The sequence below is a fragment of the Anser brachyrhynchus genome (assembly GCF_964034855.1).
Source record: "Anser brachyrhynchus genome assembly, chromosome: 10".
Lineage (NCBI taxonomy): Eukaryota > Metazoa > Chordata > Aves > Anseriformes > Anatidae > Anser > Anser brachyrhynchus.
Genome location: NC_137705.1, coordinates 13,230,912 through 13,253,584, shown reverse-complemented (window position 1 = coordinate 13,253,584; position 22,673 = coordinate 13,230,912). Strand labels below are relative to the sequence as shown.

The window sequence follows — 22,673 nt, the reverse complement described above, 5'->3', positions numbered from 1 at the left end:
AGAGCCCAGAGCAAAGCACTTTGCAAGGCTGCCGGCTGGGACATGCAGGAAGGGGAGAGAAAGGCTGCACCAGGCCACACAGGGAAACTGAGGCACGCAGCTGGCCCTCCGGGGCTGTTTCTACCCACCTGGCTTCCTTGGCAGATGGGGGAGAAGCCCCAGGGCTGGTGAACCCTGAGGCTGGCACCACCCGTCCTGTGGGTGACAAAGGCGCCCAGGGACCTTGTGCCCTGTCCCTTCCCACGCAGGCCTGGAGAGGACGAGGCAGGACGAGGGGCCCAGCCCGGTGCCATCTCCCATCCCCGGGGCACAAGGGCTGGGCCACGCCTGCCACCTGGTGGCACGGCCCCGTTGGCACAGCCCAACCCCAGCAGCACCCAGCGGGTTGCCAGCCACGGCCAACAGGCAGCCACCCGTACCCCAAAAACGAGGCAACGGCCACCACGTGCTGCAGTGCCCAGAGAGGGACGCGGAGCCACGCCATGCAGGATTCAGTCACCGCTGTGAAGCCACAGGTCATGGGGAAGAAGCTGCTCCTCCACCACCAAAAGCACGGGGCAGGGCTGAGCCCACCTTTCTTTGCTCATTGTGGCCACAGCAGACACACGGGTGACAGGCGAGTGGGCTCAGGAGGCTAAAACGCGAGCACCAGGGGGAAGGTGAGGAGACGTGGTAGAGCTGTTGTTAACTAAGCAGCTGCAGGAAGGAATAACCTCTGTCAGAGGAGAGGAGTTTTGTGGTTACCCAGCCTCGAGCAGCTCCACCCCCACGGCCCAACAAGCCCCAGGCAAGGCTGAAGGACAGAAATCCTGTGCTGGCCGCAGGGGTTCACACACAGCAGTAGCACGGCCTGCCTGCCCTCCCCCGGCCCTGCCTCAGGGCAAGGCTCCCCTCACAGGGACAGCCGGAGGGCAGCCCCGGAGCGAGCTGCATGAGCACACAGGGGGGGGCTCTGCCCCCGGCCCCACAGCAAGGGGAGCTGGGGCTTGGACCTGCCTGGAGAGAGAAGGGGTGGCACCTGCCAGCCTCCGTGCTGGAGCTGTGCAGACACCGGGGGCAAGGTGCAGCACAGGGTAGGGGTGGAAGGAAGGAGGCAGAGTGCTGCAGGGAGAACCCAGGACGAAGCCTCATGAAGAAAGAAGCAGAATCAGAGAAAGGACGAACAGCGTTGGCAGCTTATTCTTCATTCACCCACCGAGAAACAGGAAGAGAAGCACTTTTGGATGTATTTCATTTGGAAATGAGCCAAACTGGCACCTAGAATCCAAGTCTTCAAAAAGTCTATACAAAGATGTATCATACAAAATGTACAGGGAAGTTCTCAAAAAAACAGACAGACAATACAACAAAAGGAGAGCAGAGACGGTGTGAAACCACAGCTACCACGTCCCAGCCCTGCTCTGGAGGGCAGGAGCAGCATCCAGACAACACGCTCCAAACACAAAATACATTACACTATATACACGACCGTATAAAGATCAGCATCCCCTTTGGTCTAGCAAGGAGCTCTCCAGCATGAAGTTGGGGCAGCTTGGACGATCTGCTCATGGAAGTGTAACATGCTGAGAGGGAAAAAGTCCAAGGGAATGAAATGGTCAGCTCTAACCCATAACCAGAATACAGCCAGGCCACCAAGGCTACAGAGTTTAACAGTCAGTTCTGGCTAACAAGTTTACTGTTGACCGAGGAGCCAGAGCACACTACTCCATCTCTGTGAAGCGAGCGAACATGGCTTTCCGCACCGCATCTTTGTACGAATCCGCAGTAGAGACGCCGTACGAGCTGCCCTTCGCTCCCAGGCCGGCTCCTCTCATCCGCACCTGGGCCTGCAAGGGAACAGACGAGCGTCAGCTCTGGGGTGAGAGGCTAACCGCCTGCCCTCCCACGCACAATCCCCTCTCCAGAGCAGTGAGGGAAATGCTCCATCAAGCCAGCGTGATGCATCTCGTTACAGACCAACACCAGACCGGACTGGACGCTGGGGAAGAAATCCCACGTTTGTAGCCTTAACACCACTCTCACCCCACCCCAGCAGCTTAAGGGAAACCGCACAGGAACATAGTTCCTAGCAGCGCAACCCAGAGAGGGACCTACAAGCGAAGAGGCCTTCCCCACCCCACCGAGGATGCTGCCCAAGAGGAAGACACTTGCCCTGCCCACCACACAGGGGGCAGCTTCACCACCAGATGGGACAAAGAGGCAGTGGCAGCACGGTGTCTTCCAGGGATCTCAACAGCGAGTGCTTCTGAATACAAAAAGGCACCAAACCCAGCTGAGCAAACATCCACCTCTACTTACCTCAATCGGTGCAGTAATGCCCTGACATTTTCTTCCCAAGCCTGAACCTTCCCTCCAGCCCATGGCCTGGAGCATCTTGTTGCCAATATTACTGTTGTCAAGGCCATCTTTGGTGGGCTGCTCATAATTACTGCAGAAAGAAAAGATCAATTAATGACACTGCTTGTCAGAAGTTGATGCAATCACCGAGGAGCTTGCAGATACATACACTGTGCCAGCATCATAAACCTTCTTGCGCTTTGGCTCAGGGGGCTCTGGAATGCCGTACTTCTCCCGCCTCTCAGCTGCTCTGTCTCTGTATTTCATCTGTAATGACGTAACCAGATTTAGCAATGGTTTGAAGTTGCTTATATTTAGTATTTACACATGTGTACTTATATTCAGTATTAGTATTTATATCAATACTAAATATTTATACTGAAGATACACAGCTCACCTCTGAGCTACAGAAGTACACTCGATGCCCGCTCTTACAGAAAGCTGAGCACTGCAGCCCGCCGGCACACGGCCTGACCACCACCACCAGAAAGCAGAAGGGGAGCAGCTCCCCACGCCTGCACCCTCAGCTGTATCACTGCCACTGCAAGGTCACCGGCCCCAGCACTGCTACACCGCCCCTGAGCTGGAGGGGAAGGCCCCTTCCTGATAAGCAGTAGCTGTGCTATAGGAGACACCTCCCTCCACTTAACAGGACAGCTCTGAACCTCGACCCAAGAAGGGGTTGGCTTACAAGGCTTATCTCATTAGCATCAAGTCAGGATAAGGAGAGCTCAGCATTATCTGTGCAAGCCCTTTTCCATTAGCCACTCATCTGTTCATTTCAACACTGACCTCTCTCTCACGCAGCTCCAAGGCTTCAAGTTCCTGCTCTGAAAGCTTCGATCTCCTATAGATATCCATGTTTTGCTGCAACAAGAAGAGATTCACATTAACAAGGTGAGATGCAGAACACCTCAGCAAGCAGGCTGCGCAGCAGCTCTTTTTAAGTAGCTGACTTCGAGGAGAAAAGCGATCCACCTGCAATTATTTTTTGCAGCAAGACAAAACGTATTCCGAACAGCAACATGCAGCATCACTTGGTTTACAAGGAATCACAGCAGCCAACTACCTTCCTGACAGCACCAGACTCACCTTGTGCAAGTCAGACAGCTGCTGGTGCCTAATCAGCGCATCTTTGTTTGGGAACTGCCTTCTACACAGCAGACAAGCCATTTTCTTCCAGTCAGTCAGCTTCTCTTCCTCGTTCTCCATTCTTTCCAGTAAGTCCTCATCATTATCGCTGTCGCCACTGTAGGCAGCCACAAGACCACGCTGGAAAAGGAGGATAGCATTAAGGTGAGTGCAACAGCGTCATCACAGTTAAGAAGAGTCCAGAAAGATAACACAAAGGCTGTTACATGTGTTTGTTGTGCAGGAGAGACGTCACTTTCTGGATGCTAAAGGATGAAATGCAGCTCAGAAGAACCACTAGTTACAGTGGCTGCAAGCCTTGCTCCCGCTAGCCAAACAGTAGTCTGAATACAGAGGTTTTGGAAACCTCAGAATGTCAACTGAGCCTTTGAGGCTAGAGGAAATCACAACCTCTCCCAGCATCTCTCAGCCTCCCAGCCTACTGCACTTGCATGGAATCACTGTAACAACCACGGCCTTCTACAGAGGATGCTACGGAAATCCAGGCTGGAAAGCAGGCATCTGCCAGTCCCCCTCTGAAGAGTGTTTTACATGTGCCCATCATCTTTGTGAATACAGGAATCCCACCGCTTTCAGCCACAAAGCAATCCACCTGCTATCTCACGCTCACCTTCAACGGATTTTCATCTTCACCATTCTTCATCACCTCTGGCAAGATCTGCTGTCTCTCAGACAGAGCACCCTAGATGAGACAAGAACACAATGAGCACTAAGCTCTGCCATATCGCGCTCTGCCACACACTTCTCACCTCCCTTACCTTTTTCTCAAAGAGGGCAAAGCCTGCATCTGCAGCCGCTGATTCTTTCCGTTCCTCCTCCCTGGTGCTCAGTGGCTGGAAACTGTTCTTGAAGTTCTCCTTCTGCTTGTTCAAACTCTTTGCCCAGCGCTCCATGTCTTTAGCGATCTGAAATAGGCGCAGAGTGGTTTCTCAGACAGCTCCCTTCACGGATACCCGTCTCCTACCACACTGACTCGATCGTTCCACTTGCATACACATTCCAGAAAACAGCAACCCACTACTTTTTACACTGAACGTAGTGCAGCTGTTTCCCTGGACACAGCATTCAAAAACACTGCAGTTTGCCTGTTTCACCCTGTGAACCCTTCTATCAACCCACTCTAAGCAACAGCTCAGTTATACTCCCACTGCTCCTGGCATGATTTTGTACGCGTTTCTCTTATGCAGTAGTTATTTCTGCACTGAAGTCTTTGCCAACTCCGCCTCTCTTCAGCCCTGCACAATGCCTGCAACCTGCTGGTATGCATTCACCAAATAACTAGGATTGCCTTTGTCACCAAGAAGGCAGAGTATAATCTCACTCCACAGAAGATGTCAGCCCAGTTATGATCCTATTTCATCTTTTACCTGTTGAGCTGTTTTACTCTTAGGCTTCTCTTTCTTCTCCTTCACTTCTTTGGTGGTGGTTGTGGTCGCTGTTTGCTGATACGTGATACCTTCTGCGGCAGGCATGTAGGTCTCCTTTTCGCCATCCCAGTACAGATATTGCTGGGTTAAGGCATTGTAGTAATACTGACAAAGACAGAAAGAATCACAAGTTACACACTTCATAAAACCTGAGCGTCCAAGAGAGAACCCAAGAAAGCTGTTTGATTCAGACTAATGCATCAAATGAGGAGCTTTCCAGAGCATCCCAGGCCTTGGGAGGAGTCAGAAGGCACAGAGTGACTGAAACCTCTGTCCCCAAACACAAACGTTGTGCACAACAGCATGATGGAGAACTTTATCGCCTCTCCTAAGAGTGGACCCACCAAAACCCAGAGGTAGGTGCACTTCGCTGGATGCTTCACAACAGAACAGCTCACTGACAGTATCTGTGACAAGTGATAACCCTCCCCAGGCCAAACCGGGAGAAAAATTGAGGAGAGAAGAATTAAGCACTATAACCAGAGGGAAGTGAAGTCACAGCCCCTGCTGACAGTTATCTGCTACAACAGGTATTTTGTTCCCCTCAGAGTATCGGTTTCACTCATTCGGTAACAAATACCAAGCTAACAGACATCACCAGCTAAGACAGGTGGTTAGAATTTGTGTTTACCTGGGAGTTAGGATCATAGTAGAGCCCTGTTACAGGATCATAATAATATCCTGAAGATTCATCATATTGGTAGGTAGATGTGTCAGGGACAGCTGCAAAAAACAGAGCAGGGGACACAGTCATTCCAGTTAAATTCAGATCAGCACCTGAGATTAGCAGCAGCTACGAGGGCAGACATGTCTGCAAAGCACTCGTACAATCCGTGCAGAAGCTCTCCGGGGACAGCTTCACCACGGCCTTACAGTGGTGGAACACTCAGCCAAAGCAAAGTCTCTCTCCTGACAGACAGGAGAGAGACTGACAGGGAGACACCTGCCCCCGCCAGCAAATTCCTCACAACTTACCATACTTGGTTCCAGGGACTACACCAGTTGGGGCAGCCGTTTGTGCCTGAGTGCTGGTGGTAGCTGGTGCTGCTTGTGTCTGGAAAAAAAAGAACAGAAGTAACCTCGATGAGAAAAATCTGTCACTGAAGTTCAAAAGAACAGGGACAGTGAGCCAAGGCATAAGCAACCCACACTACGCACACGAGAGCTAGCTCTTCTTCGTCAGTACACTTAGTACTCGCCTTTAACAAAGAACAGAACTATCACAGAAAAGAAACGGCAGATGACACTGTTATAAACACAAGCGCTGTGACTAACTTCACCCGTGGACACTTAACAGCTCTGCTGTACCCACACCCACTGAAACGAGCAGAGGCCACAGCTAAGTCAGATATCCCACGCAAGCATTGCCCTGGCACTGAAAGCGAGGAGTGCTGTAATTACCGGAGAGTCAGGTGAGTTTGTCTGTTGATTATATAACTGAGGACTCTGGGACACAACTGCAGCTGTGGTGGTAGTGACTGGAGCTCCTGCCAACATAGAGAGCAGTAGTGGATAAGCCAAATCATTTGTAAAACAGTACTTCATCCTAGGGCTAAAATTACTCTGTTTACAATTTCAGCTCCCAATTCCAGCTCCAGCAGCCAAACAAGGCAATAAACATTCAAAAGGAGACAGATACACAGTGGGCATTTTCTACCCAGACAAGGAATAGTTTCCTTTTCGGGAGGAAGTTTTGCTCTCCAAGCCAGTGATTCCTGGCCTCCAACAGTTGCCAGTGCTGAGAATCTGTCTAGAGCTGTTTACACAGTTCTCATGAGTTCAAGGCTTTCTGTCAACAGCCTGATACAGACGCTGTACTCTCATCCCACAGACTAGAGGTCTCACTTCAGCAAACAGGCAATGCTCCTCTAGTGACACGCACTCATTCACACATCCTGACAAACAGTATGAGGCAATCTCCCTTTACACAGGTAACTAACACAAAACCTAAGATAAAACACCACTCTTGCAAATCATCACCACCAACAGCGCCTCCCGCGTGTTGGAAGCACTACCTGATATGGTAGCCGAATCCGTGTCCAACACGCCTCCTTGATTTTGGTAGTACTGCTGATAATCCTGGGAGTACTGCAAAGGAAAATGAGTGACAACACAGGGTGAGCAGATGCCCAAATTGTAACAACCTACCAGTTACAGCGCAACGGCCACCGCTAACCTGAGCGTACTGCGTGTAGCCATCCTGTCCTGACTGGAGGTAGCTGTAGTCAAGGGTGCTGCCTTCTCCAGTCTGCGGCTAAAATTCAAGCAGGTTGTTATTATTATTTTTAAATCAGTGAAGGTAAGAGTTATTGCATTTAAGAATTTCAACACTGGTTAGGCTCCAGCCTAACTATCACAGCAGATCTCAACTTTCATTTTTAAGGAAAACAGTACTGTGAGCAACAGTCTCCAAACCATACCTGAGTGGACGACCACTGCGCTGCAGCAATGGCTGTACTTGCCACAGAGAAGGCGCTGACCCTGTTACCATCGGGGAGAAGCAAGTCTCTGAAACCACAAAGATCATGCACCTGAGTAAGCACTGTTTTTTTCTAGCATGGCTACTACACGAGGAGGTAGGGTCTGCCCTTATGTGAGGATTTCTTTGCAGTTCTTAAACTTTCTGATTGTAATGAATGAGCCGAAGAACTGCTTGGCAGGTAAGGGCACTTCAGGCTTGTTGTTGTGCAGTCAATAAGCAGTCACTAACTTTCCAGTGAAACCACCGTGCTGTGTAAGCAAGCAGTTACAACGGCAGCTTCAGCAGACTGGAAATAGAAGAGCGGCGTTTCTTACTGTCTACTCTTCTCACAATGAGGACAAGGACCATGCAACACGAAACACTTAAGGGAAGAAAAACTCTGGAGTGACAGTAATCTTAGCAAAAGCCACAGTGACAACTACGGATCTTTAATATAAAGAATAAGGAGGTGGGGGAGGAGAAATCAACTGCTACCACAACTCACTTTCTGGCACTCTTTGCAAAGTCAACACCAATTGTTTTGCCATCAATTTTTAATGGTGGCTGAAGACTTTGTAAAATCTGCAACAGTTGAGAAGCATCCTACAACGAGAAACACTCATTATTATGAAAGGCAGGTTATCAAGGAGGATTCAGAAGTTCCCAGAGTTTCACCTTTTCACAAATACATCACCAAAACCAGTTAAAGCTGTAAAAACACCTCCACCTCCTCTCATACTGTACACGTTCCGAGTACAACGGGACCGACTACTGCCCACGCACAGACGGTATGAGTTTCACTGACTATTCAACATCTAAAAATCTTAGCTTTATAAAGCAGCTATTTGTTTGCCCCAAGTTACTCCAAAAGGCAGGCCAGCAGAATCAGATCAGCTACCCACTTTCATCCAGTATCAAACTGTTCAACCCTGCTGAAAGCAAGTCCGAACAGACCACGTTGCTCATCAATTTGAATATCTCCAGCAATGGGGGTTCCGGCACCCCTCTGGGGCCCATGTCAACTTCCCACCTAGTGAAGACATTTTCCTTGTACCTCACTCCAATTTCCCATGCCTGCTGCCTACTCTGCTTTCCCTATCCCCTCCCTCTGGATGCTGCAGAGAGCAGCAAGATCCCCCCCCCTCCTTCACCTTCGCAAGGCAGAAGCAGCCCAATTCTATGCACTTCCTCATACACTGTATGCTCCAGCCATTTTTTCTGATCCAAAAGTGACCCCAGACCATTATTTGTGACCCAAATATGAAGCTAGCCTTCAATCCAGAACAGCACTCTGCTACGGAAGACGTTTCCCATGGGTTCACAACATCCCCCCACCTCTCTTCCGAGCAGCAGCTAACGATGAAAGGCTTTGACACATTCGCTGTGTGTCTAATGATCTATTAACCCTCAGGGAACTAGGGCAGTCCACAGCACAAAAGCTCTAACTGCTTCAGCTACAGAAGCACATCAACAAGCTGTCTCTCTCCAATACACCAGCAAGGCCCTCACCATGGCAGAAGACAGCTGCACAAATGCAAAGCCTCTATTTTGCTGAGTCTGCTTGTCTTTGATAAGACGAATATTATTGACTGCCAGAGAGGCATACGGAGACAAGGCAGTCATGATGGATTCCACTACTGTGTGAGGAGCAATGTTTCGGAGAATGATGGCTGAGGAAAAAAGAAAGTAAGACATTAGGTGTGCACATAAAGGCTTTCCAGAGTACTTCAACGTCTTCAAAGAAAAAAAAAAGAAAACCCAGCAGTTTTGGACACAAATGTGTTTCCATGTCAAGAGAACAGTGTTTGCGGGGTTTGCGGGAAGAACCTGCTTCACTGGGAAGACGGGAGGGGTGTCAATACCCTTCCAAAGAAAGGAAAGAACTTCCCGAGCAGAAGCACTTGCCAACATTTGCACATTCCTGCCTACAAATCAGGAACAACCTAACAGTTGTGAGCACCGCGCACTTAGGAGAGTTCAACGTGGGCTCCAAAGGGCAGTCTGAGGCACGACAAGGACTTCTGTGCATGCTTTCACATGGCACTTCACACAGTAAACCAGAGATAACTTACTATCACAGTAATAATCCACAGACTGAACGGCTTCTGCTGCTCCAGGTGGTACCTCCTGTTCTGAATCTTCAACGGAAAAAGAAAAATTTTAGTCATGACATTGCTCAATTGCTCAAACACATCATTCCACAGAACAGCCTAGGACCTGCAGTCTCCTCCAAATTCAAACACAATCTCCACAGAGACGAACGCAACTTACCAAATTTGTCCGCTCCACAGCGGAAGCATTTTAGCCTCCTTCTGAAGTTGTAAAGGCAGCACTATGAGAAACAAGAGAAGGTCTAGTAAGAATTTAGTTAATTTGCAGCAACGGTGACATTTGCTGTGTAATACCGAAAACAAGACATTCAAACCAAGTACAACAACAAAGCTGAACCTCCTAGAGCAATCAAGAACAGCAAAACCTGTCCTCATCTGTATCACAGCTGCTTTTCAGAACACCCCAGTTACCTTTCTTTGTTCAAGTCAGTAAAAATATCCTGAATTGTTTAGCTACTTTAACTGCATGGTCAACTTACAATCCCAGATGCAGTAAAGAGCATGACATTAAACCAAAGCACAGGCTAGAAAACGAATTATGTTTACACAGTTGAAGCACAACTAAACAGCCTGGTTTTCATCTTGCTGTACGTATCTCCATTTAGAGGGGGTCAAACAAATAGAGCACAGCAGTAGGAGCAGACCCCCAGTTCTACACTAGACCAGCAGTCACCCTGGGAATAGAGAATTCACCCAGTGACTTCCTGTTCTAGTACAATTCACTGCCTGATCTTTGTTTAAAGCAAAGATGACCGTGTTCTTGTTTCTGTCCTACAATATGCACACAGCCACCAGCAGGAGCTGAAGGTCAAACTACGGCTGAAGTAGTATTGATTTTCTAAGTAGAGGCGGCAGACTCAGGAGAATTCCCTCCGGATGACAGCTGTTCTACCAGCCCAGGTGTGAACAGTAAGTATACTCTCGGAAGATATCCTCTGGATCAATCACCCATTAACGGGAACACCGCACAGCTTCCCTGGTACAGCCTGTGATCCGCTGCAGATGGCAAGTACACCACTTAGCCCCAAGCCTCAGCTTGTGGCCCAAGACCCACGTCATCTGGTTAAACACCGCCATCACTCCATCTATTTTTTGCTATCAGGTTTACAAAACCTTTTCATTCACGTTTTAGTATTCCTCTGTAATTGCAGGGACCAGCAGGATAAGCATCGCTTTGTTCAAATCACTGAGCTGGTGAAAGGAACTGAAGCAAAGAAAAACTAATAAAAACACGTGCTGTACCTTGTTGCAGAGCCAGTCCTCAAATTTAGGCCTGGGATTGCTGTAGTGCATCGCGATCTGCTTCCCTTGAATCACGAGCTTTTTCTGCAAAAAAAGTGGTTTCAATTATTCCTGGATCAAGGCACACATGTTCATTTTCCCATGGCAGAGCACCCTTCGGAGGAATCAGTGCTCCTGAATTAAATGGACAACATATGGGGAGGATGTGGAGGACAACCACCGCCACCTACACCCTGCCCATCCAATCCTGCAGAGAGGAGGACGAGGGCAGTAAGAGAATGGGATGTGGAGCAAAGATAAACGGAATCAGGGAGTGTTGAAAAAGTTGCCAAACACTAAACGCTGATATGGAACCAGGAAGTGTCTCGAAGGAGACAAAGTCCTAACCTGCTGTGTTCAGGACTGACACATTTTTAGGAGTCTCTTTGCCCCGTTTCTATTCACTTCTGGTATAGTATTGAGCGACTTTTTAAACATGTCGTTAGGTGACTGCTTCACTTCTTCCCCTACTCCAAATTCCCCAGACCTTTAAACAACCACATTTGGATTACTTTTCCAAGCACTTTCTTCAGAAGTGTCCCTTTGCAAATACAGTAATTCCTCCCAAAGGGACCCTGGTTAGAGTTCCCGGAGGCTGGATTACAAGTGCCATCAACTGAAATGTAACTCAGAGTGGTTTCCTTTGACAAAAGCATCAGTTCAATTGGAAGCCTGCACAAGAGGTTTGTGTTCTTCATTCAGGCAGGAACTCTCCAAAATGGGTAACTAGAGTGAAGCTTCTCCAGGGGTAGGAAAAGTTCATAATGCTTTCAGCTTATCCTCTCACTTTACAGGAATTAGGAATTTTGATTTATTTTAGAAGTCTCAGCTCTCAGCCTCACACTTTGCCAAGTGTGGGTATGCAGAATGCCCTTTCAGTGCACGGACATCAAAATATTTCAAACAGGTGCAAGTGTCTGAGGAAACGTGCATTAGAGGCCAACCCCCAGACATTTTAAAACAGGAACTATTTTTATGACAGGCTGGCTTATTGCAGAGGTAACACAGGAGCGTCAGGACCAGTGGCTTTTCTTGTAACAGGGTCTGACAGATAGGTCTAGCATGTAGCATGAATAAGGCTCTCACATTCTGCACAACTAAAGAGGGCAAAGCCATTTCTCCTACCGGCAGGAGGGAGGGTTGGAGGGCCCAGCACTCACTGGATATGCACACATAGAAACAAAGCTGCTGGCACAGCTGCAATACATCATTCTTTCATCTAACAGTCAGCAACCGGGCTGCTGGGGAGATTCTATGTTTTCCCTACTACTAGGGTGGCTGGGTTACTGGAGTGAATTTGAATATTTGCTTCAATAAATTATGCATCAATACAGCTTTGTATATATTAAAATTATCTTGTATCTGAAAACACGCTCAGCGTTAATTTCCTGACCTGAGTCTTTCCGCTGCACCCACCCAACAAAGCAGCACATCAGAGAACAGAACTTGAACCACACCATGGGAAGTTACCCGTGGTACAAGACATGGGAAGGCCATTCCAGCACAGGGCACACAGCAGCTTCCATCGGCAGGAACTAACTGCCTGCAAAGCTGTTACAAGGCCACTCCTTTATGTGTGAAACCAACACAGCCCAATTCCATTCCTCGTGCTGCCCAAAGACTTTCACAGCACATATTCAGATGTAAAAAAGTGGCTCAATAAACTTCGCTCACTTCAAGAGCACATTTAAGATCTGTTGTTAAAACAGATTATGAAGACCCCAAAATGAGCAAATCTAAACATATTTATGGTGCAACAGGAAAACCCCACTGGAAAGAAAACTAGAGGACTCTTTGCATTTTGGCTCCTTATCAAGTCATACTCCAGAAAAGCCAAAATACACAGAATAACTTTTAAAAGAACTCAGTTTCTATTGGATTTATTTGGAATAATCATGCTTTTTTCCCTCTAGAAGAGCCATTTCTCTTCCTTTAACTCCAGGAACACACCATTCTGATGAACTGCCACATTTTTTCTGAACTTTACTCAGGGTTACTACCAATGTAATGCAATGATTGTGGTATCTGGTGCCGTTTCTGGCAACAAAGGAAATACCAGGTGGAAATAGGTTAGACTTTTCTACAGACTACGTGCTGTATGTTGAAGAGCCAATTAAACTGGCACCCTGTAATTTAGTACAATTGCACGTTTTATGAGGGAGTGCTCAAAATAGCTGATTTTCTCTCCTAACATTACCTGTTATAAATTTTAATATATACAAAGCTTTTATTCTTTTAAATCACTGTTATGGAACAAACCACTCCGTCCACCTTTATTTTTTCCTTTTTTTTTTTTTTTTTAAACTGTACAGACTTTTTCCATTTTCAGGAATATCTAGACTTGGTGAGTGAAGCAACCTGATTGGCTTCCATCCAGCTGGTAGCATCTTGAAAGTGATAAAACTCCACGAAGGCGAAACCACGGCTTACACCTAGAGACAGCATTCAGATATAGACGGGATACTTGTGTTAGTCAGTTCCTTTAAAACAGGTGAATCTCTCTCCAACTGCTTCATTACTTCATGACAAAGCAGCTTTACAAATGCGACGTCAACTGCTGGGATCTGCTTGTTATTTTGCCATGGCAAGGAACCAAGCTCCCACAACTGGCTACATTTCACTCGATTTGAATCGATGTTTACAGGTAACCATGCAACAGACTACATACTACTAAACAGGTTTATACTAATATTACTTACCAATACCTGTTAACAAAAACCCCTGTAGACAGACTTCTTTTTAACATGATGACCAGCTATCTAAAGTCTTCCAAAAAGCCACATTCCTTAGCCATGGCAAACCTTTTTTTTTTTTTTATTGATTGCACGTGCTTGCAGTTTGGGGATTATTCTGGATACTCTTTTGGGCTGGGGAAGAGGAAGGTGATGTCAAAAACTGGATAAGAGCTCTCACCTGTCTTTCTTTTCATCAGCCTCACGTCTGCAGGCTGAGGACCTTCAAAGGACTCAATAAGCTCCCGAATCTGCGTGAGATTTTTAAACAGACAGTTAAGGTTTCAGATCTTGGCAGACAGCTAACAGATACAGAAGCAACCTCGCTTACAGTACGTGCAAGGAGAACACAAACATGGAAGTCTATACACCATCTTAGATAAAAGGAAAACCTTTAAGGAAAACTTAGCAGGATACCGGCGAGCATCAGAGAACCCATGCAGTCCTTTGCGACACTAAAATAATGGCCACCCTCACTTAGCCCACAGAATCATCCAGAATCTGAATCACTATGATCTTGTATCGCAAGGCTATTTGTACAAAAATCTGACAGATACTGTGCTCGTTCCAAAGTTTTTATAAAGAACACCATTAGCATCCCTCTCCCTGCACATGTAAATACATCCAACACCTAGAAGAGGTAAACAGGAACGCAGTACTACAAGGCTCCATGATACATGTATTAAGTCTTAAACTATGGTTGTTGTCCTCCAAGTCCTCCAACTGTTTTCCTTGTGCTTTTCAGAAAATAAGCTAGATTTATGATTTATTGTCAAACACCATGCTAAAGGGACATCAGGTCCTCAGCCACAACAAAGCTGCTTAAGTTGTGTCACAAGCTAGATAAATTATTGTGGAGAAGTAGCAGTAGAAAGAAACATTAACTTTTTTTAAACGTAAGAGATGATGACAAAGCGAGATTTTTCAGCAGCTCTTAGAGAGCTCAAACTACATTACATACAACAATGCTGTTCAGCAGACAGGACTCAAAACCGATCTAAAGATGCCTGTTCATGTGCTAGGTGGAACTGACCTAGGATCTTAAATTTAAGTAGCTTTTCATGAAAAAAAGTAGAAAAAGCTGGAAAATGTGCACAACTACAATCAGAAGCACCAATAAGACACTAACTTCAGTGGAAAGAAGACAGCAGTTCTAAGAAGCATTATCTAAGGATGAGTTCAGAATTAAAGTTACGTTCAACTTTCCCACAAATTATAATGCAGTTATTTCCACAACTGTAAAACTACAGCATTAATACTTCAGCAACAAAAATTGTTTTAAGGTGTTTCACATAACGCCTGACAGGGTTCCATCACTTTGACGCAGAAGCCTATGCTTTATCCAGCCCTTAGCCATAAAAGTACACAGCGATTAAAAAAAAAGAGTATTTATATTAGCAGAAAAATAAATAATCCAAAAAAAGGCAAAAAAAAAGTCCACTGCACAAGTGGTGCAAAAGGATTCTCTATGTTAGCAACTGATGCACGAAGATAGAGTCAGAAGGGGAGTCTGCCTGAAAAAAAATGATACAGCTTAGCTTTTACAGGTTTTTTCCCCTTCAGATAGCAGCTTGTATCTCGGTAACAAAAATATTCCACCGAGGGAGGAAAAAAAAACACAAATGCAAAGCTGATCACCTTCAAGGTCCTTCTATCAAAGTTAGATGACCACATACCAAGCTCTTTCCTACTTCCTCCGTCAGCTCCGCAGCAGCCATTTTATGACTTCCACAGCTGTACCCACACAAAGCAGTTTTGTGCAGGGCTGTGCTTAGCTGAGGAGCTCTGCATCTGCTTACAACTTCTAGCTTCAATAATAACACCAAAAATAAAACTAAAACGCCTCTCCAACTGCCCCCCTCCCCTCACTCTACGGGGGGGGGGGGGGGGGGGGGGGAATGTCTATATGCATCTCCCATATACTAAACGGAAAAAGCGAAAAAGAACACAACATAAAATCAATGAAATTTTAGGGGAAGCATCCAAACGTGCATGAAAATAGACTATTCAGAGACAATTCTGTTTAAAATTAACAGCTTAACATTCAAATGACCTGTTACTTAACAGCGACAGTTTGAATCCTTTCAGGATTCAAAATGGAAGCGCTACCAATACGTTTAAAAGGGAGCCACCATGATGCAGCTTTTAACAAAATGGCAGCAGCAACCACACAGACGTGCTGATACAAAGCCGCAGACTTCCCCGTGAGCAAGAAGAGAGAAGCCCCTTGCTGGCTACTTACATCGTTCTCTGTAACCGTGATGGGAAGGCCACGCAACATGATGGTCTTGCTTTCTTTCTCATCGTTAATGTCATTCCTGTAGTCGTGCTCTCCATAGTCACCATCAGAGTGGTATCCATCTTCTGATTTATCACTGTTCCTGCGCTCCCGCTCCCTCTGAGAAACCAGCGCCCAGAATTAACCGCTGTGCTTTCCAACAGCACGCCAACACCGCACCGCTAAAACGAGACACCGCTTCCACACACAACCACCTTTCCTTCCCAGCCTCAGACGCAAACCCCAAGCTCGACCCCAGGCTCTCGTGCTTCCCCCACCAAGTCCCGGGGACACAAACCCGGCTGTGCCCCGGGGCCCCCTCGGCCCACGCCCCCGTGCTGCCGCGGGGCCGCCGAGACCAGGGCCGTCCGCAGCAGGGGCGGCCCCGTCCCAGCCCCGCTCCCCCGCCCCGCTCACCTCAGGACTATCGTAGTCGCGGCTATCGTAGTCTCTGTCATAGTCCCGGCTATCGTAGTCTCGGCTGTCGCGACTATCGTAGTCTCGGCAATCTCGGCTGTCGTAGTCCCGGCAATCGTAGTCGCGGCTGTCGCGGCTGTCGTAGTCTCTGCAGTCTCGGCTATCGTAGTCCCTGCAGTCCCTGCTGTCGCGACTATCGTAGTCTCTGCAGTCCCGGCTGTCGCGACTATCGTAGTCGCGGCTGTCGTAGTCGCGGCAGTCTCGGCTATCACGGCTGTCATAGTCTCGGCTATCGTAGTCCCGACTATCGTAGTCGCGGTAATCATCGTAGCGATCGCCGCGACGCTCCTCGCTGGACCGCTTGTAGTCGGAGTCCCTGCGCCGGCTCCGGGACTCGCGCTCGTCGCGATCCTCCCTCTCCACGATGGAGCCGTAGCGGCCGCTCCGCTCCGTCCTGCTCACGCTGCGGGGGGCACAGGGCCGGGCTCAGAGCCCGCTCCCGCAGCACCCCCCCACCTCTGCACCGCACCGCACCGCCCCCCACCCTCCCCGCGCCCCCCGCACCCTTCCCCCAGCACTCACCGCTTGTCCGAGCCCATGGCGCCGGCCACGATCCGCAAAGCCCCCGCACGGCGCTAACCGCCACCACGGGGCGCCCAGCACACACGCGCGCACCCCCTCGCTCCCTCGCCACAAAATGGCGCCGAGGCGACTGGCCGTCTTCTACCCAGGGGGCACCGCGCCCGCCGCCTGGAAGTTTCCAGGCGCCGCGCAAGCGCAACGGCAGCCGCCCGCCGCGGGGCACGCCGGGAGTTGTAGTGCAGGATGTCCCACCGCCAGGTTCATCCCCAGCGCAGCTGGGGGCCTGCGCTGTCCTTTTCATGTTGTGCAATGCAAAAACAGCTGCTGCTGAGCCCTCTGGAGCCCTGGAACCGTTCCCTCCACCCCAGAAGATGGCTGTCCCCCTGTAGATCCAGCAGTGAGCTCCTCCCAGTGCAGGAGGACTGGGACGGGCTGGGGACAGGGCAGCAGGAGGCTGAGAGTCCTTGCGAGAGCTTCGAGCAGGGCTGCAATAAGCCCCACAGTGAATAAACCAAATGCCACATGTTCTTTGTTGTGCCTCGCTTCAGTTTTTTACTTGCAAAAGCAAAACACGCCCGGTGCGGTGCCCTGCGCCAGCTCCTTTGGCGCTGCTCCCCAGGAAGGGAGCCAGAAACCACGGGTACCTTCCTTCTGCGGCAGCTCCTGGGGAGGGAAACAAGGGGGAAATCCAGGTCCTCCTCCTTCATGTCGGATCTCTGGGAAACAAGATGAAACCCCTGCTTTCCCCAGGCAGGTAAAGGCGTGCGGCTCTGCACGCTGGGTCTGTGCTTCCAGCTAAGGCAACAGGCATACAGCTGGGGAGCACTCACCTGGTAAGCAGCGCTTCTTGCTCCTTGGGTCAGCATGGCTACGCTCCATGACGGGGTCTTCTGACACCTCGTTATAGCAGCACAGCCTCATCCACCAGCTGTGTTGGTAAAAAGCCCCCTGCGCGTGAATGCGAGCAGAGCTGGAGCACGAGCAGGATGCGCCCCGGCTCCAGAGTGGGGACCGAGGCGAATCAGAGCAGAATATAAGTTGCAGGAAGAACAGCTCTCACTCAGGGAATTTATCTGATTTACAGTCAGTAAACACAAACTGTAACTTACTGATTCAGGTGTCGAGGAACAAAGAAGACAACGTAAAGCAAGCACTAGGGGAAGGAGCTTTCCTCCCCCTTCCCCAGGCTCAGCTTCAGACCGCCACCACCACCACCCCGCTCTCCAAACAGGTCCTTCCCCGTCCCTCCCGTGAGGCAGGTCAGGTCAGAGTCAGTGCTCTTGGTCCCCTCCTGCTGCTCCTGGCTTCTTATCCAACGTGGGCTGCAGACCTTTTGGGGGGTACCTGCCTTGGTAAGGTTGGGCCTTGGAAACAAATCGCCCTCTCTGTCATGCGCTGCCCCGGGGAGGACCTGGGGCCGTCCCCTTGATGGTGTGGGCTTCGGCTGTTGTGAGCTGGGGAGCTCCAAAGCCACCCAAGCGGCGCTGTCCCCTGCGTCACCTTGGCAGGAAGGACAGCACCGCGTTTTGCAGATGTTAGAAGTCCGCGCGGCACGTCAGGCTGTCGCCTGTTGCTGTCTCTGAACGGTCTTCAAACCCGAGACCAGCTGCCAGCAGCCAGCGGGGCCTCCAGGATGCTCTGGGCAGGCGCGGTGACACTGTTTTGCCGCCTGTCCCCTGGGGAGCCGGGCTGCCGACTGACAGAAACCAGCTGGGAAGTGTTCCTGCGGTCATTTCTCGCCTCCCGAGGTACTGAAGAGAAAGGAGACTCCACCTGCAACACACAGCTTCGGCACAAGCACGGGTTTTGGTTCCTTGGAGGCTGTTTTCTGAACAGCACCGAGGGGACTGCTGCCCGGAGGCGTGCTGGCCTGCCTGCTGATTCCGCTTGTCCTTGGCTGCTGCCTGCTTTTTTGGGGGGAGTGAGAAATTTTGGCGAGGGCTGCCCCTCCCCTCCCCTCGCTCCCCTTGCTGCCCCCAGCACCCACTGAAAGGAGGGGAGAGGACGGCACAGGTGGCGAGGGGCTGTCCGAGCCCCCCCGAGCCCCAGCACCTCGCCCTGCAGGGCGCCGCGCTGAGATTTGGGGGGAGGCATTTCGGGGGAGGGAGGGCAGAGCTTGCTCTCCTGCGGGCACAGGGCTCGGGGACCCTCTGGAGCACGCTCCTCTTGTTGGGGACCCCGGTGCCCCCTCCAGGCGAGGGGCTGGGCAGGGCTCCTCGGGCTTTCCCTGCCGCTCCAGCAAACTCTCTCCCTCGCCCAGCTCAGTTTGCGGCGCCAGCAGCCGTGGTTCCCCTCAGCGAGCCGCCCCGCGCCTCCTGCCTGGGGAATCCGGGATCCCCGGGGCAGGGGGGTGCCGTGGGGCTCGGCCCCCAGCCCCAGCAGCTTGAGGGGAGCCCTGCAGTCCCCTCCTCCTGCCTGGCCGGGCTCCCCGGCTGTAGACGTAGGGCAGGCAAGGCACAGCCCAGCTAGACTTTCCTGGAAGGGCGCTCGATATCCCTCACGCCCCACAGGCTCCTGCTCGGAGGCTGAAGACCCGCAAGGGCAGCTCGCCCAAGGGCCCCAAGTGCCGAGCTCCCCCCGCTCCACAGCCCCCAGGTGGGGGCAAGAAAGCAAAGGGGAGGGAGGAGGAGGAGGAGGATGCCTGGAGCTCCACGCTGGCTGCCCTGAAGACGGCCCCCAAGGAGAAGCCCCCAGCCACCATCGATGGGCTGTGCCCCCTGGGAGCACAGGTGAGTGTGGGGTGGGGGCACCCAGTGCGTGTTGGAGCTGGGGAGGGGGTGCGAGGGGCAGGGAGGCAGCCCCTGCCCTGCTGGCACGGGGGCAGCCCCGAGTCCCCTTGCAGACCCCCCCGTCCCCAGCTCCGCAGAGTGCCCTCTGCCCCTCAAATGCCACCCTGGTTGCAGCCCCAAGCCTGCTGCCTGCTGTAGGTCTACGAGGACTATGACTGCACCCTGAACCAGACCAACATCAGCGCCAACAACAACAAGTTCTACGTCATCCAGCTGATTGAGCACGGCGGCGCCTACAGCACCTGGAGCCGCTGGGGACGCGTGGTGAGCCCATCCTCCTGCGGCCGTCCCCGCAAGGGGAGCCGTGCCCAGGGTCCCCCAGGCGGCTGGGGAGAACCAGGTGCTCCCTGCCTGCTTCCCCATCCCACCTTCCCCGTCCCGAAATGAGAGAGCGAGTGGCTTTGCCACAAGCCCTCCTTGGGGGTGGGGGCATCAAGGACATGTCCCCAGGCTATGTGACAGCTCAGCAAGGATGTCAGGCACCCGCGGTTCATGCTCGGTGCCCCTGACGCCGTGTCTGCTCCAGGGGGAGGTGGGCCAGTCCAAGCTCATGCCCTTCGCCTCTCTGGAAGCTGCCAAGAAGGACTTTGAGAAGAAGTTCCGAGAGAAGACCAAGAACAGCTGGGCGGCACGGGAGAGCTTCGTGGCCCAGCCGGGGAAGTACACGCTCATCGAGGTGCAGCCGGGGGCCGGGCAGGAGCTGGAGGTCACCGTCAGGGTGAGCAGGCAGCCACGGCATCGCCCAAGGGCAGTGGTTCTTCACCGAGAGGGTTGTTGTGCACTGGAACAGGCTCCCCAGGGACGTAGTCACGGCACCAAGCCTGTCGGGGTTTAAGAAGTGTTTGGACTGTGCTCTTAGTCATATGGTCTGCGTTTTTGGGTAGACCTGTGTGGTGCCAGCAGTTGGACTCGATGATCCTTGTGGGTCCCTTCCAACTCGGGATATTCTGTAATTCTGTGAGTGAGAGCTGAAGCAGCCCACAAGCAGAGATTTGGGATGATGGGTTGAGATGGGGTGGGAGGGGGCATGCCTCTCTCTGGAGCACCGTAGGCATCTGGTGGTGTTGGTCACGGCAAGCGGGCAGAGCCTGCCCACAGCCTCTTGCAGCTCAGCGAAGCTGGGGGCTGCACCCGCAGGCAGATGGCGTGGCCGGGGAGAAGGTCTCCAAGCGGCGTGTGCTGCCCTGCACCTTGGACAAGGCCACGCAGGATCTGGTGGCCCTCATCTTCAGCAGCGACATGTTCCGGGACGCCATGAAGACCATGAATATTGGTGGGAGGTGCCGGGGGGGCGGGGAGGGACCCTGCTGGTTGCGGCGGAGATGCTGGTGGTCTTCAGAGCGTCCCCTTGGGCAGCCGGGACCACGGCGATGCTGGGAAGAGCACCGAGGGAGGAGCAGGGCTGGGGGGTGCTTGGTGTGGAAAAGGGGGTGACGACATCCCCTCTGCCCCTGTCCAGACGTGAAGAAGATGCCGCTGGGGAAGCTGAGCCAGCAGCAGATCACGCGGGGCTTCGAGGCGCTGGAAGAGCTGGAGGCAGCGCTGCGGGAGCAGCCCCCCCAGGCCGCCCGCCTGGAGGAACTCTCCTCCCGCTTCTACACCATCGTCCCCCACAACTTCGGGCGGGCACGGCCGCCCCCCATCGACTCCCCCGACCTGCTGCGTGCCAAGAAGGACATGCTGCTGGTGAGATGCTGTCCGGCCAGTGGCGACTGGCATCCGTCCCCGTGGGGCAGGGAGGCGGTGCCATGGCAGGGTCCCTGGTCCCCCGTGACGGCGTCCCTTCTCAGTCCCTGCCAGGTGCTGGCTGACATCGAGGTGGCACAGAGTCTGCAGGCGCAGAAGGCAGAGGAAGAGGAGGAGGAGGTTGCCCACCCCCTGGACCAGGATTACGCCCTGCTCTGCTGCCAGCTCTCCCTGCCGGACCCGGCCTCCCGGGAGCACCAGGTGCAAAGGTCCCCACGGGCACGCAGGGACCACAGGCACTGCGGGGAGCCCGGCTGCGCACAGCCCTCCGAGTGCCACCTCCTCGGCAGCGTGGCAGGGACACGGCTGGATGGCTGCCTGCAGTGACACCGCGTCCCTGCCTCCCTTCCCGGCAGGTGATCCAAAACTACGTGGTGCAGACAGGGAACAAGGCCCGCATCCTCAACATCTGGGTGGTGGCCCGAGAGGGGGAGGTGAGAAGAAGGAGCTGCTTGTCCCCACCTGGGGAAAGCCCGGCTGTGCCCCTGGGACTGGGCTTGGTCTGCAGGAGGCATCTCTGGTCCGGGGGGGTCTTGAGCTGGGGCAGCCCCACATCCCCTGCCCTGGCCAGCCCTTAGCTCCACATCTCTCCAGGACAAGTCCTTCAAGGCCCACGACCACCTGGAGCATCGGCGCCTGCTTTGGCACGGCACCAACGTGGCGGTGATCGCGGCCATCCTCAAGAATGGGCTGCGCATCATGCCCCACTCGGGTGGGTGCGTGGGCAGGGGCATCTACTTCGCCTCCGAGAACAGCAAGTCTGCCTGCTACGGTGAGCATGCCAGGCCGATGGGGATGCCCGTGGGGTTCGTGCAAGCCCAGATCCCCGTGCCACCCACTGGGCTGAGCCCCTTCCGTGCTGGGCAACAGCTGGGTGGGACTGCTGGTGCTGGCGCCATCACCCCTTTCCCATCCCTTCCCTCCTCTGGTGGCAGTGGGCTGCACAGCCCAGAGGGTGGGCATCACGTTCCTGATGGAGGTGGCCCTGGGCAAGCCGTACCGCATCACCTGCGACGACCCCACGCTGCGCCAGCCGCCCACCGGCTACGACAGCATCCTGGCCTGTGGCCGCACCGAGCCGGGTGAGACTGGGGCACGAGGGGCTGGGGGCATGGGGCGGACAGGCCGGGTCTCGGGGCTGACGCGGTGCGGGGTCTTCTCGCCCAGACCCCGCGCAGGATGAGGAGGTGCTGCTGGATGGGAAGGAGGTGCTGGTGTGCCAGGGCAAGCCCATCCCCATGCCCGCCTACAAGGAGTCCTCCTTCAGCCAGACCGAGTACCTCATCTATCAGGAGAGCCAGTGCCGGATCCGCTACCTCGTTCAGCTCCGCTTCTGAGGGCGCCTGGGCTCCTCGCATCC

General features: G+C 52.3%; 2 protein-coding genes across 2 annotated transcripts; one reads left to right on the top strand and one right to left on the bottom strand.

Moving 5' to 3' along the window:
* Positions 1-1,208: 1,208 nt before the first annotated feature.
* Positions 1,209-17,120, bottom strand: RBM5 (RNA binding motif protein 5). Its single transcript, XM_080606259.1, has 24 exons — positions 16,779-17,120; positions 16,197-16,659; positions 15,744-15,899; positions 13,683-13,752; positions 13,128-13,201; positions 10,731-10,814; positions 9,649-9,709; positions 9,450-9,515; positions 8,887-9,047; positions 7,883-7,980; positions 7,337-7,424; positions 7,093-7,170; positions 6,932-7,004; positions 6,318-6,403; positions 5,892-5,970; positions 5,548-5,639; positions 4,857-5,021; positions 4,248-4,394; positions 4,100-4,171; positions 3,430-3,609; positions 3,130-3,204; positions 2,507-2,604; positions 2,299-2,428; positions 1,209-1,826 (listed from the first exon to the last, which is right to left on the bottom strand). The coding sequence occupies exons 1-24, from the start codon at positions 16,793-16,795 to the stop codon at positions 1,701-1,703; spliced, it is 2,739 nt and encodes a 912-aa protein (XP_080462385.1). The 5' UTR covers positions 16,796-17,120; the 3' UTR covers positions 1,209-1,700.
* PARP3 (poly(ADP-ribose) polymerase family member 3) lies at positions 16,894-22,650 on the top strand (the record flags this gene model as incomplete). The annotated part of the gene is made up of 11 exons (XM_080606350.1): positions 16,894-17,011; positions 17,111-17,532; positions 19,289-19,507; positions 19,706-19,831; positions 20,094-20,285; positions 20,705-20,840; positions 21,027-21,514; positions 21,670-21,747; positions 21,908-22,085; positions 22,249-22,395; positions 22,481-22,650. The coding sequence occupies 11 exons, from the start codon at positions 16,894-16,896 to the stop codon at positions 22,648-22,650; spliced, it is 2,274 nt and encodes a 757-aa protein (XP_080462476.1).
* Between the last annotated feature and the right edge of the window lie 23 nt (positions 22,651-22,673).

Excerpts from the sequence above, each read along its gene's own strand:
- RBM5 (XM_080606259.1), bottom strand. Across the intron at positions 9,516-9,648 it reads CTGTGGAGCGGACAAATTTG|ATTCAGAACAGGAGGTACCA; the intron begins GTAAGTTGCGTT and ends TTTCCGTTGAAG. Across the intron at positions 1,827-2,298 it reads GCATTACTGCACCGATTGAG|GCCCAGGTGCGGATGAGAGG; the intron begins GTAAGTAGAGGT and ends GTTCCCTTGCAG.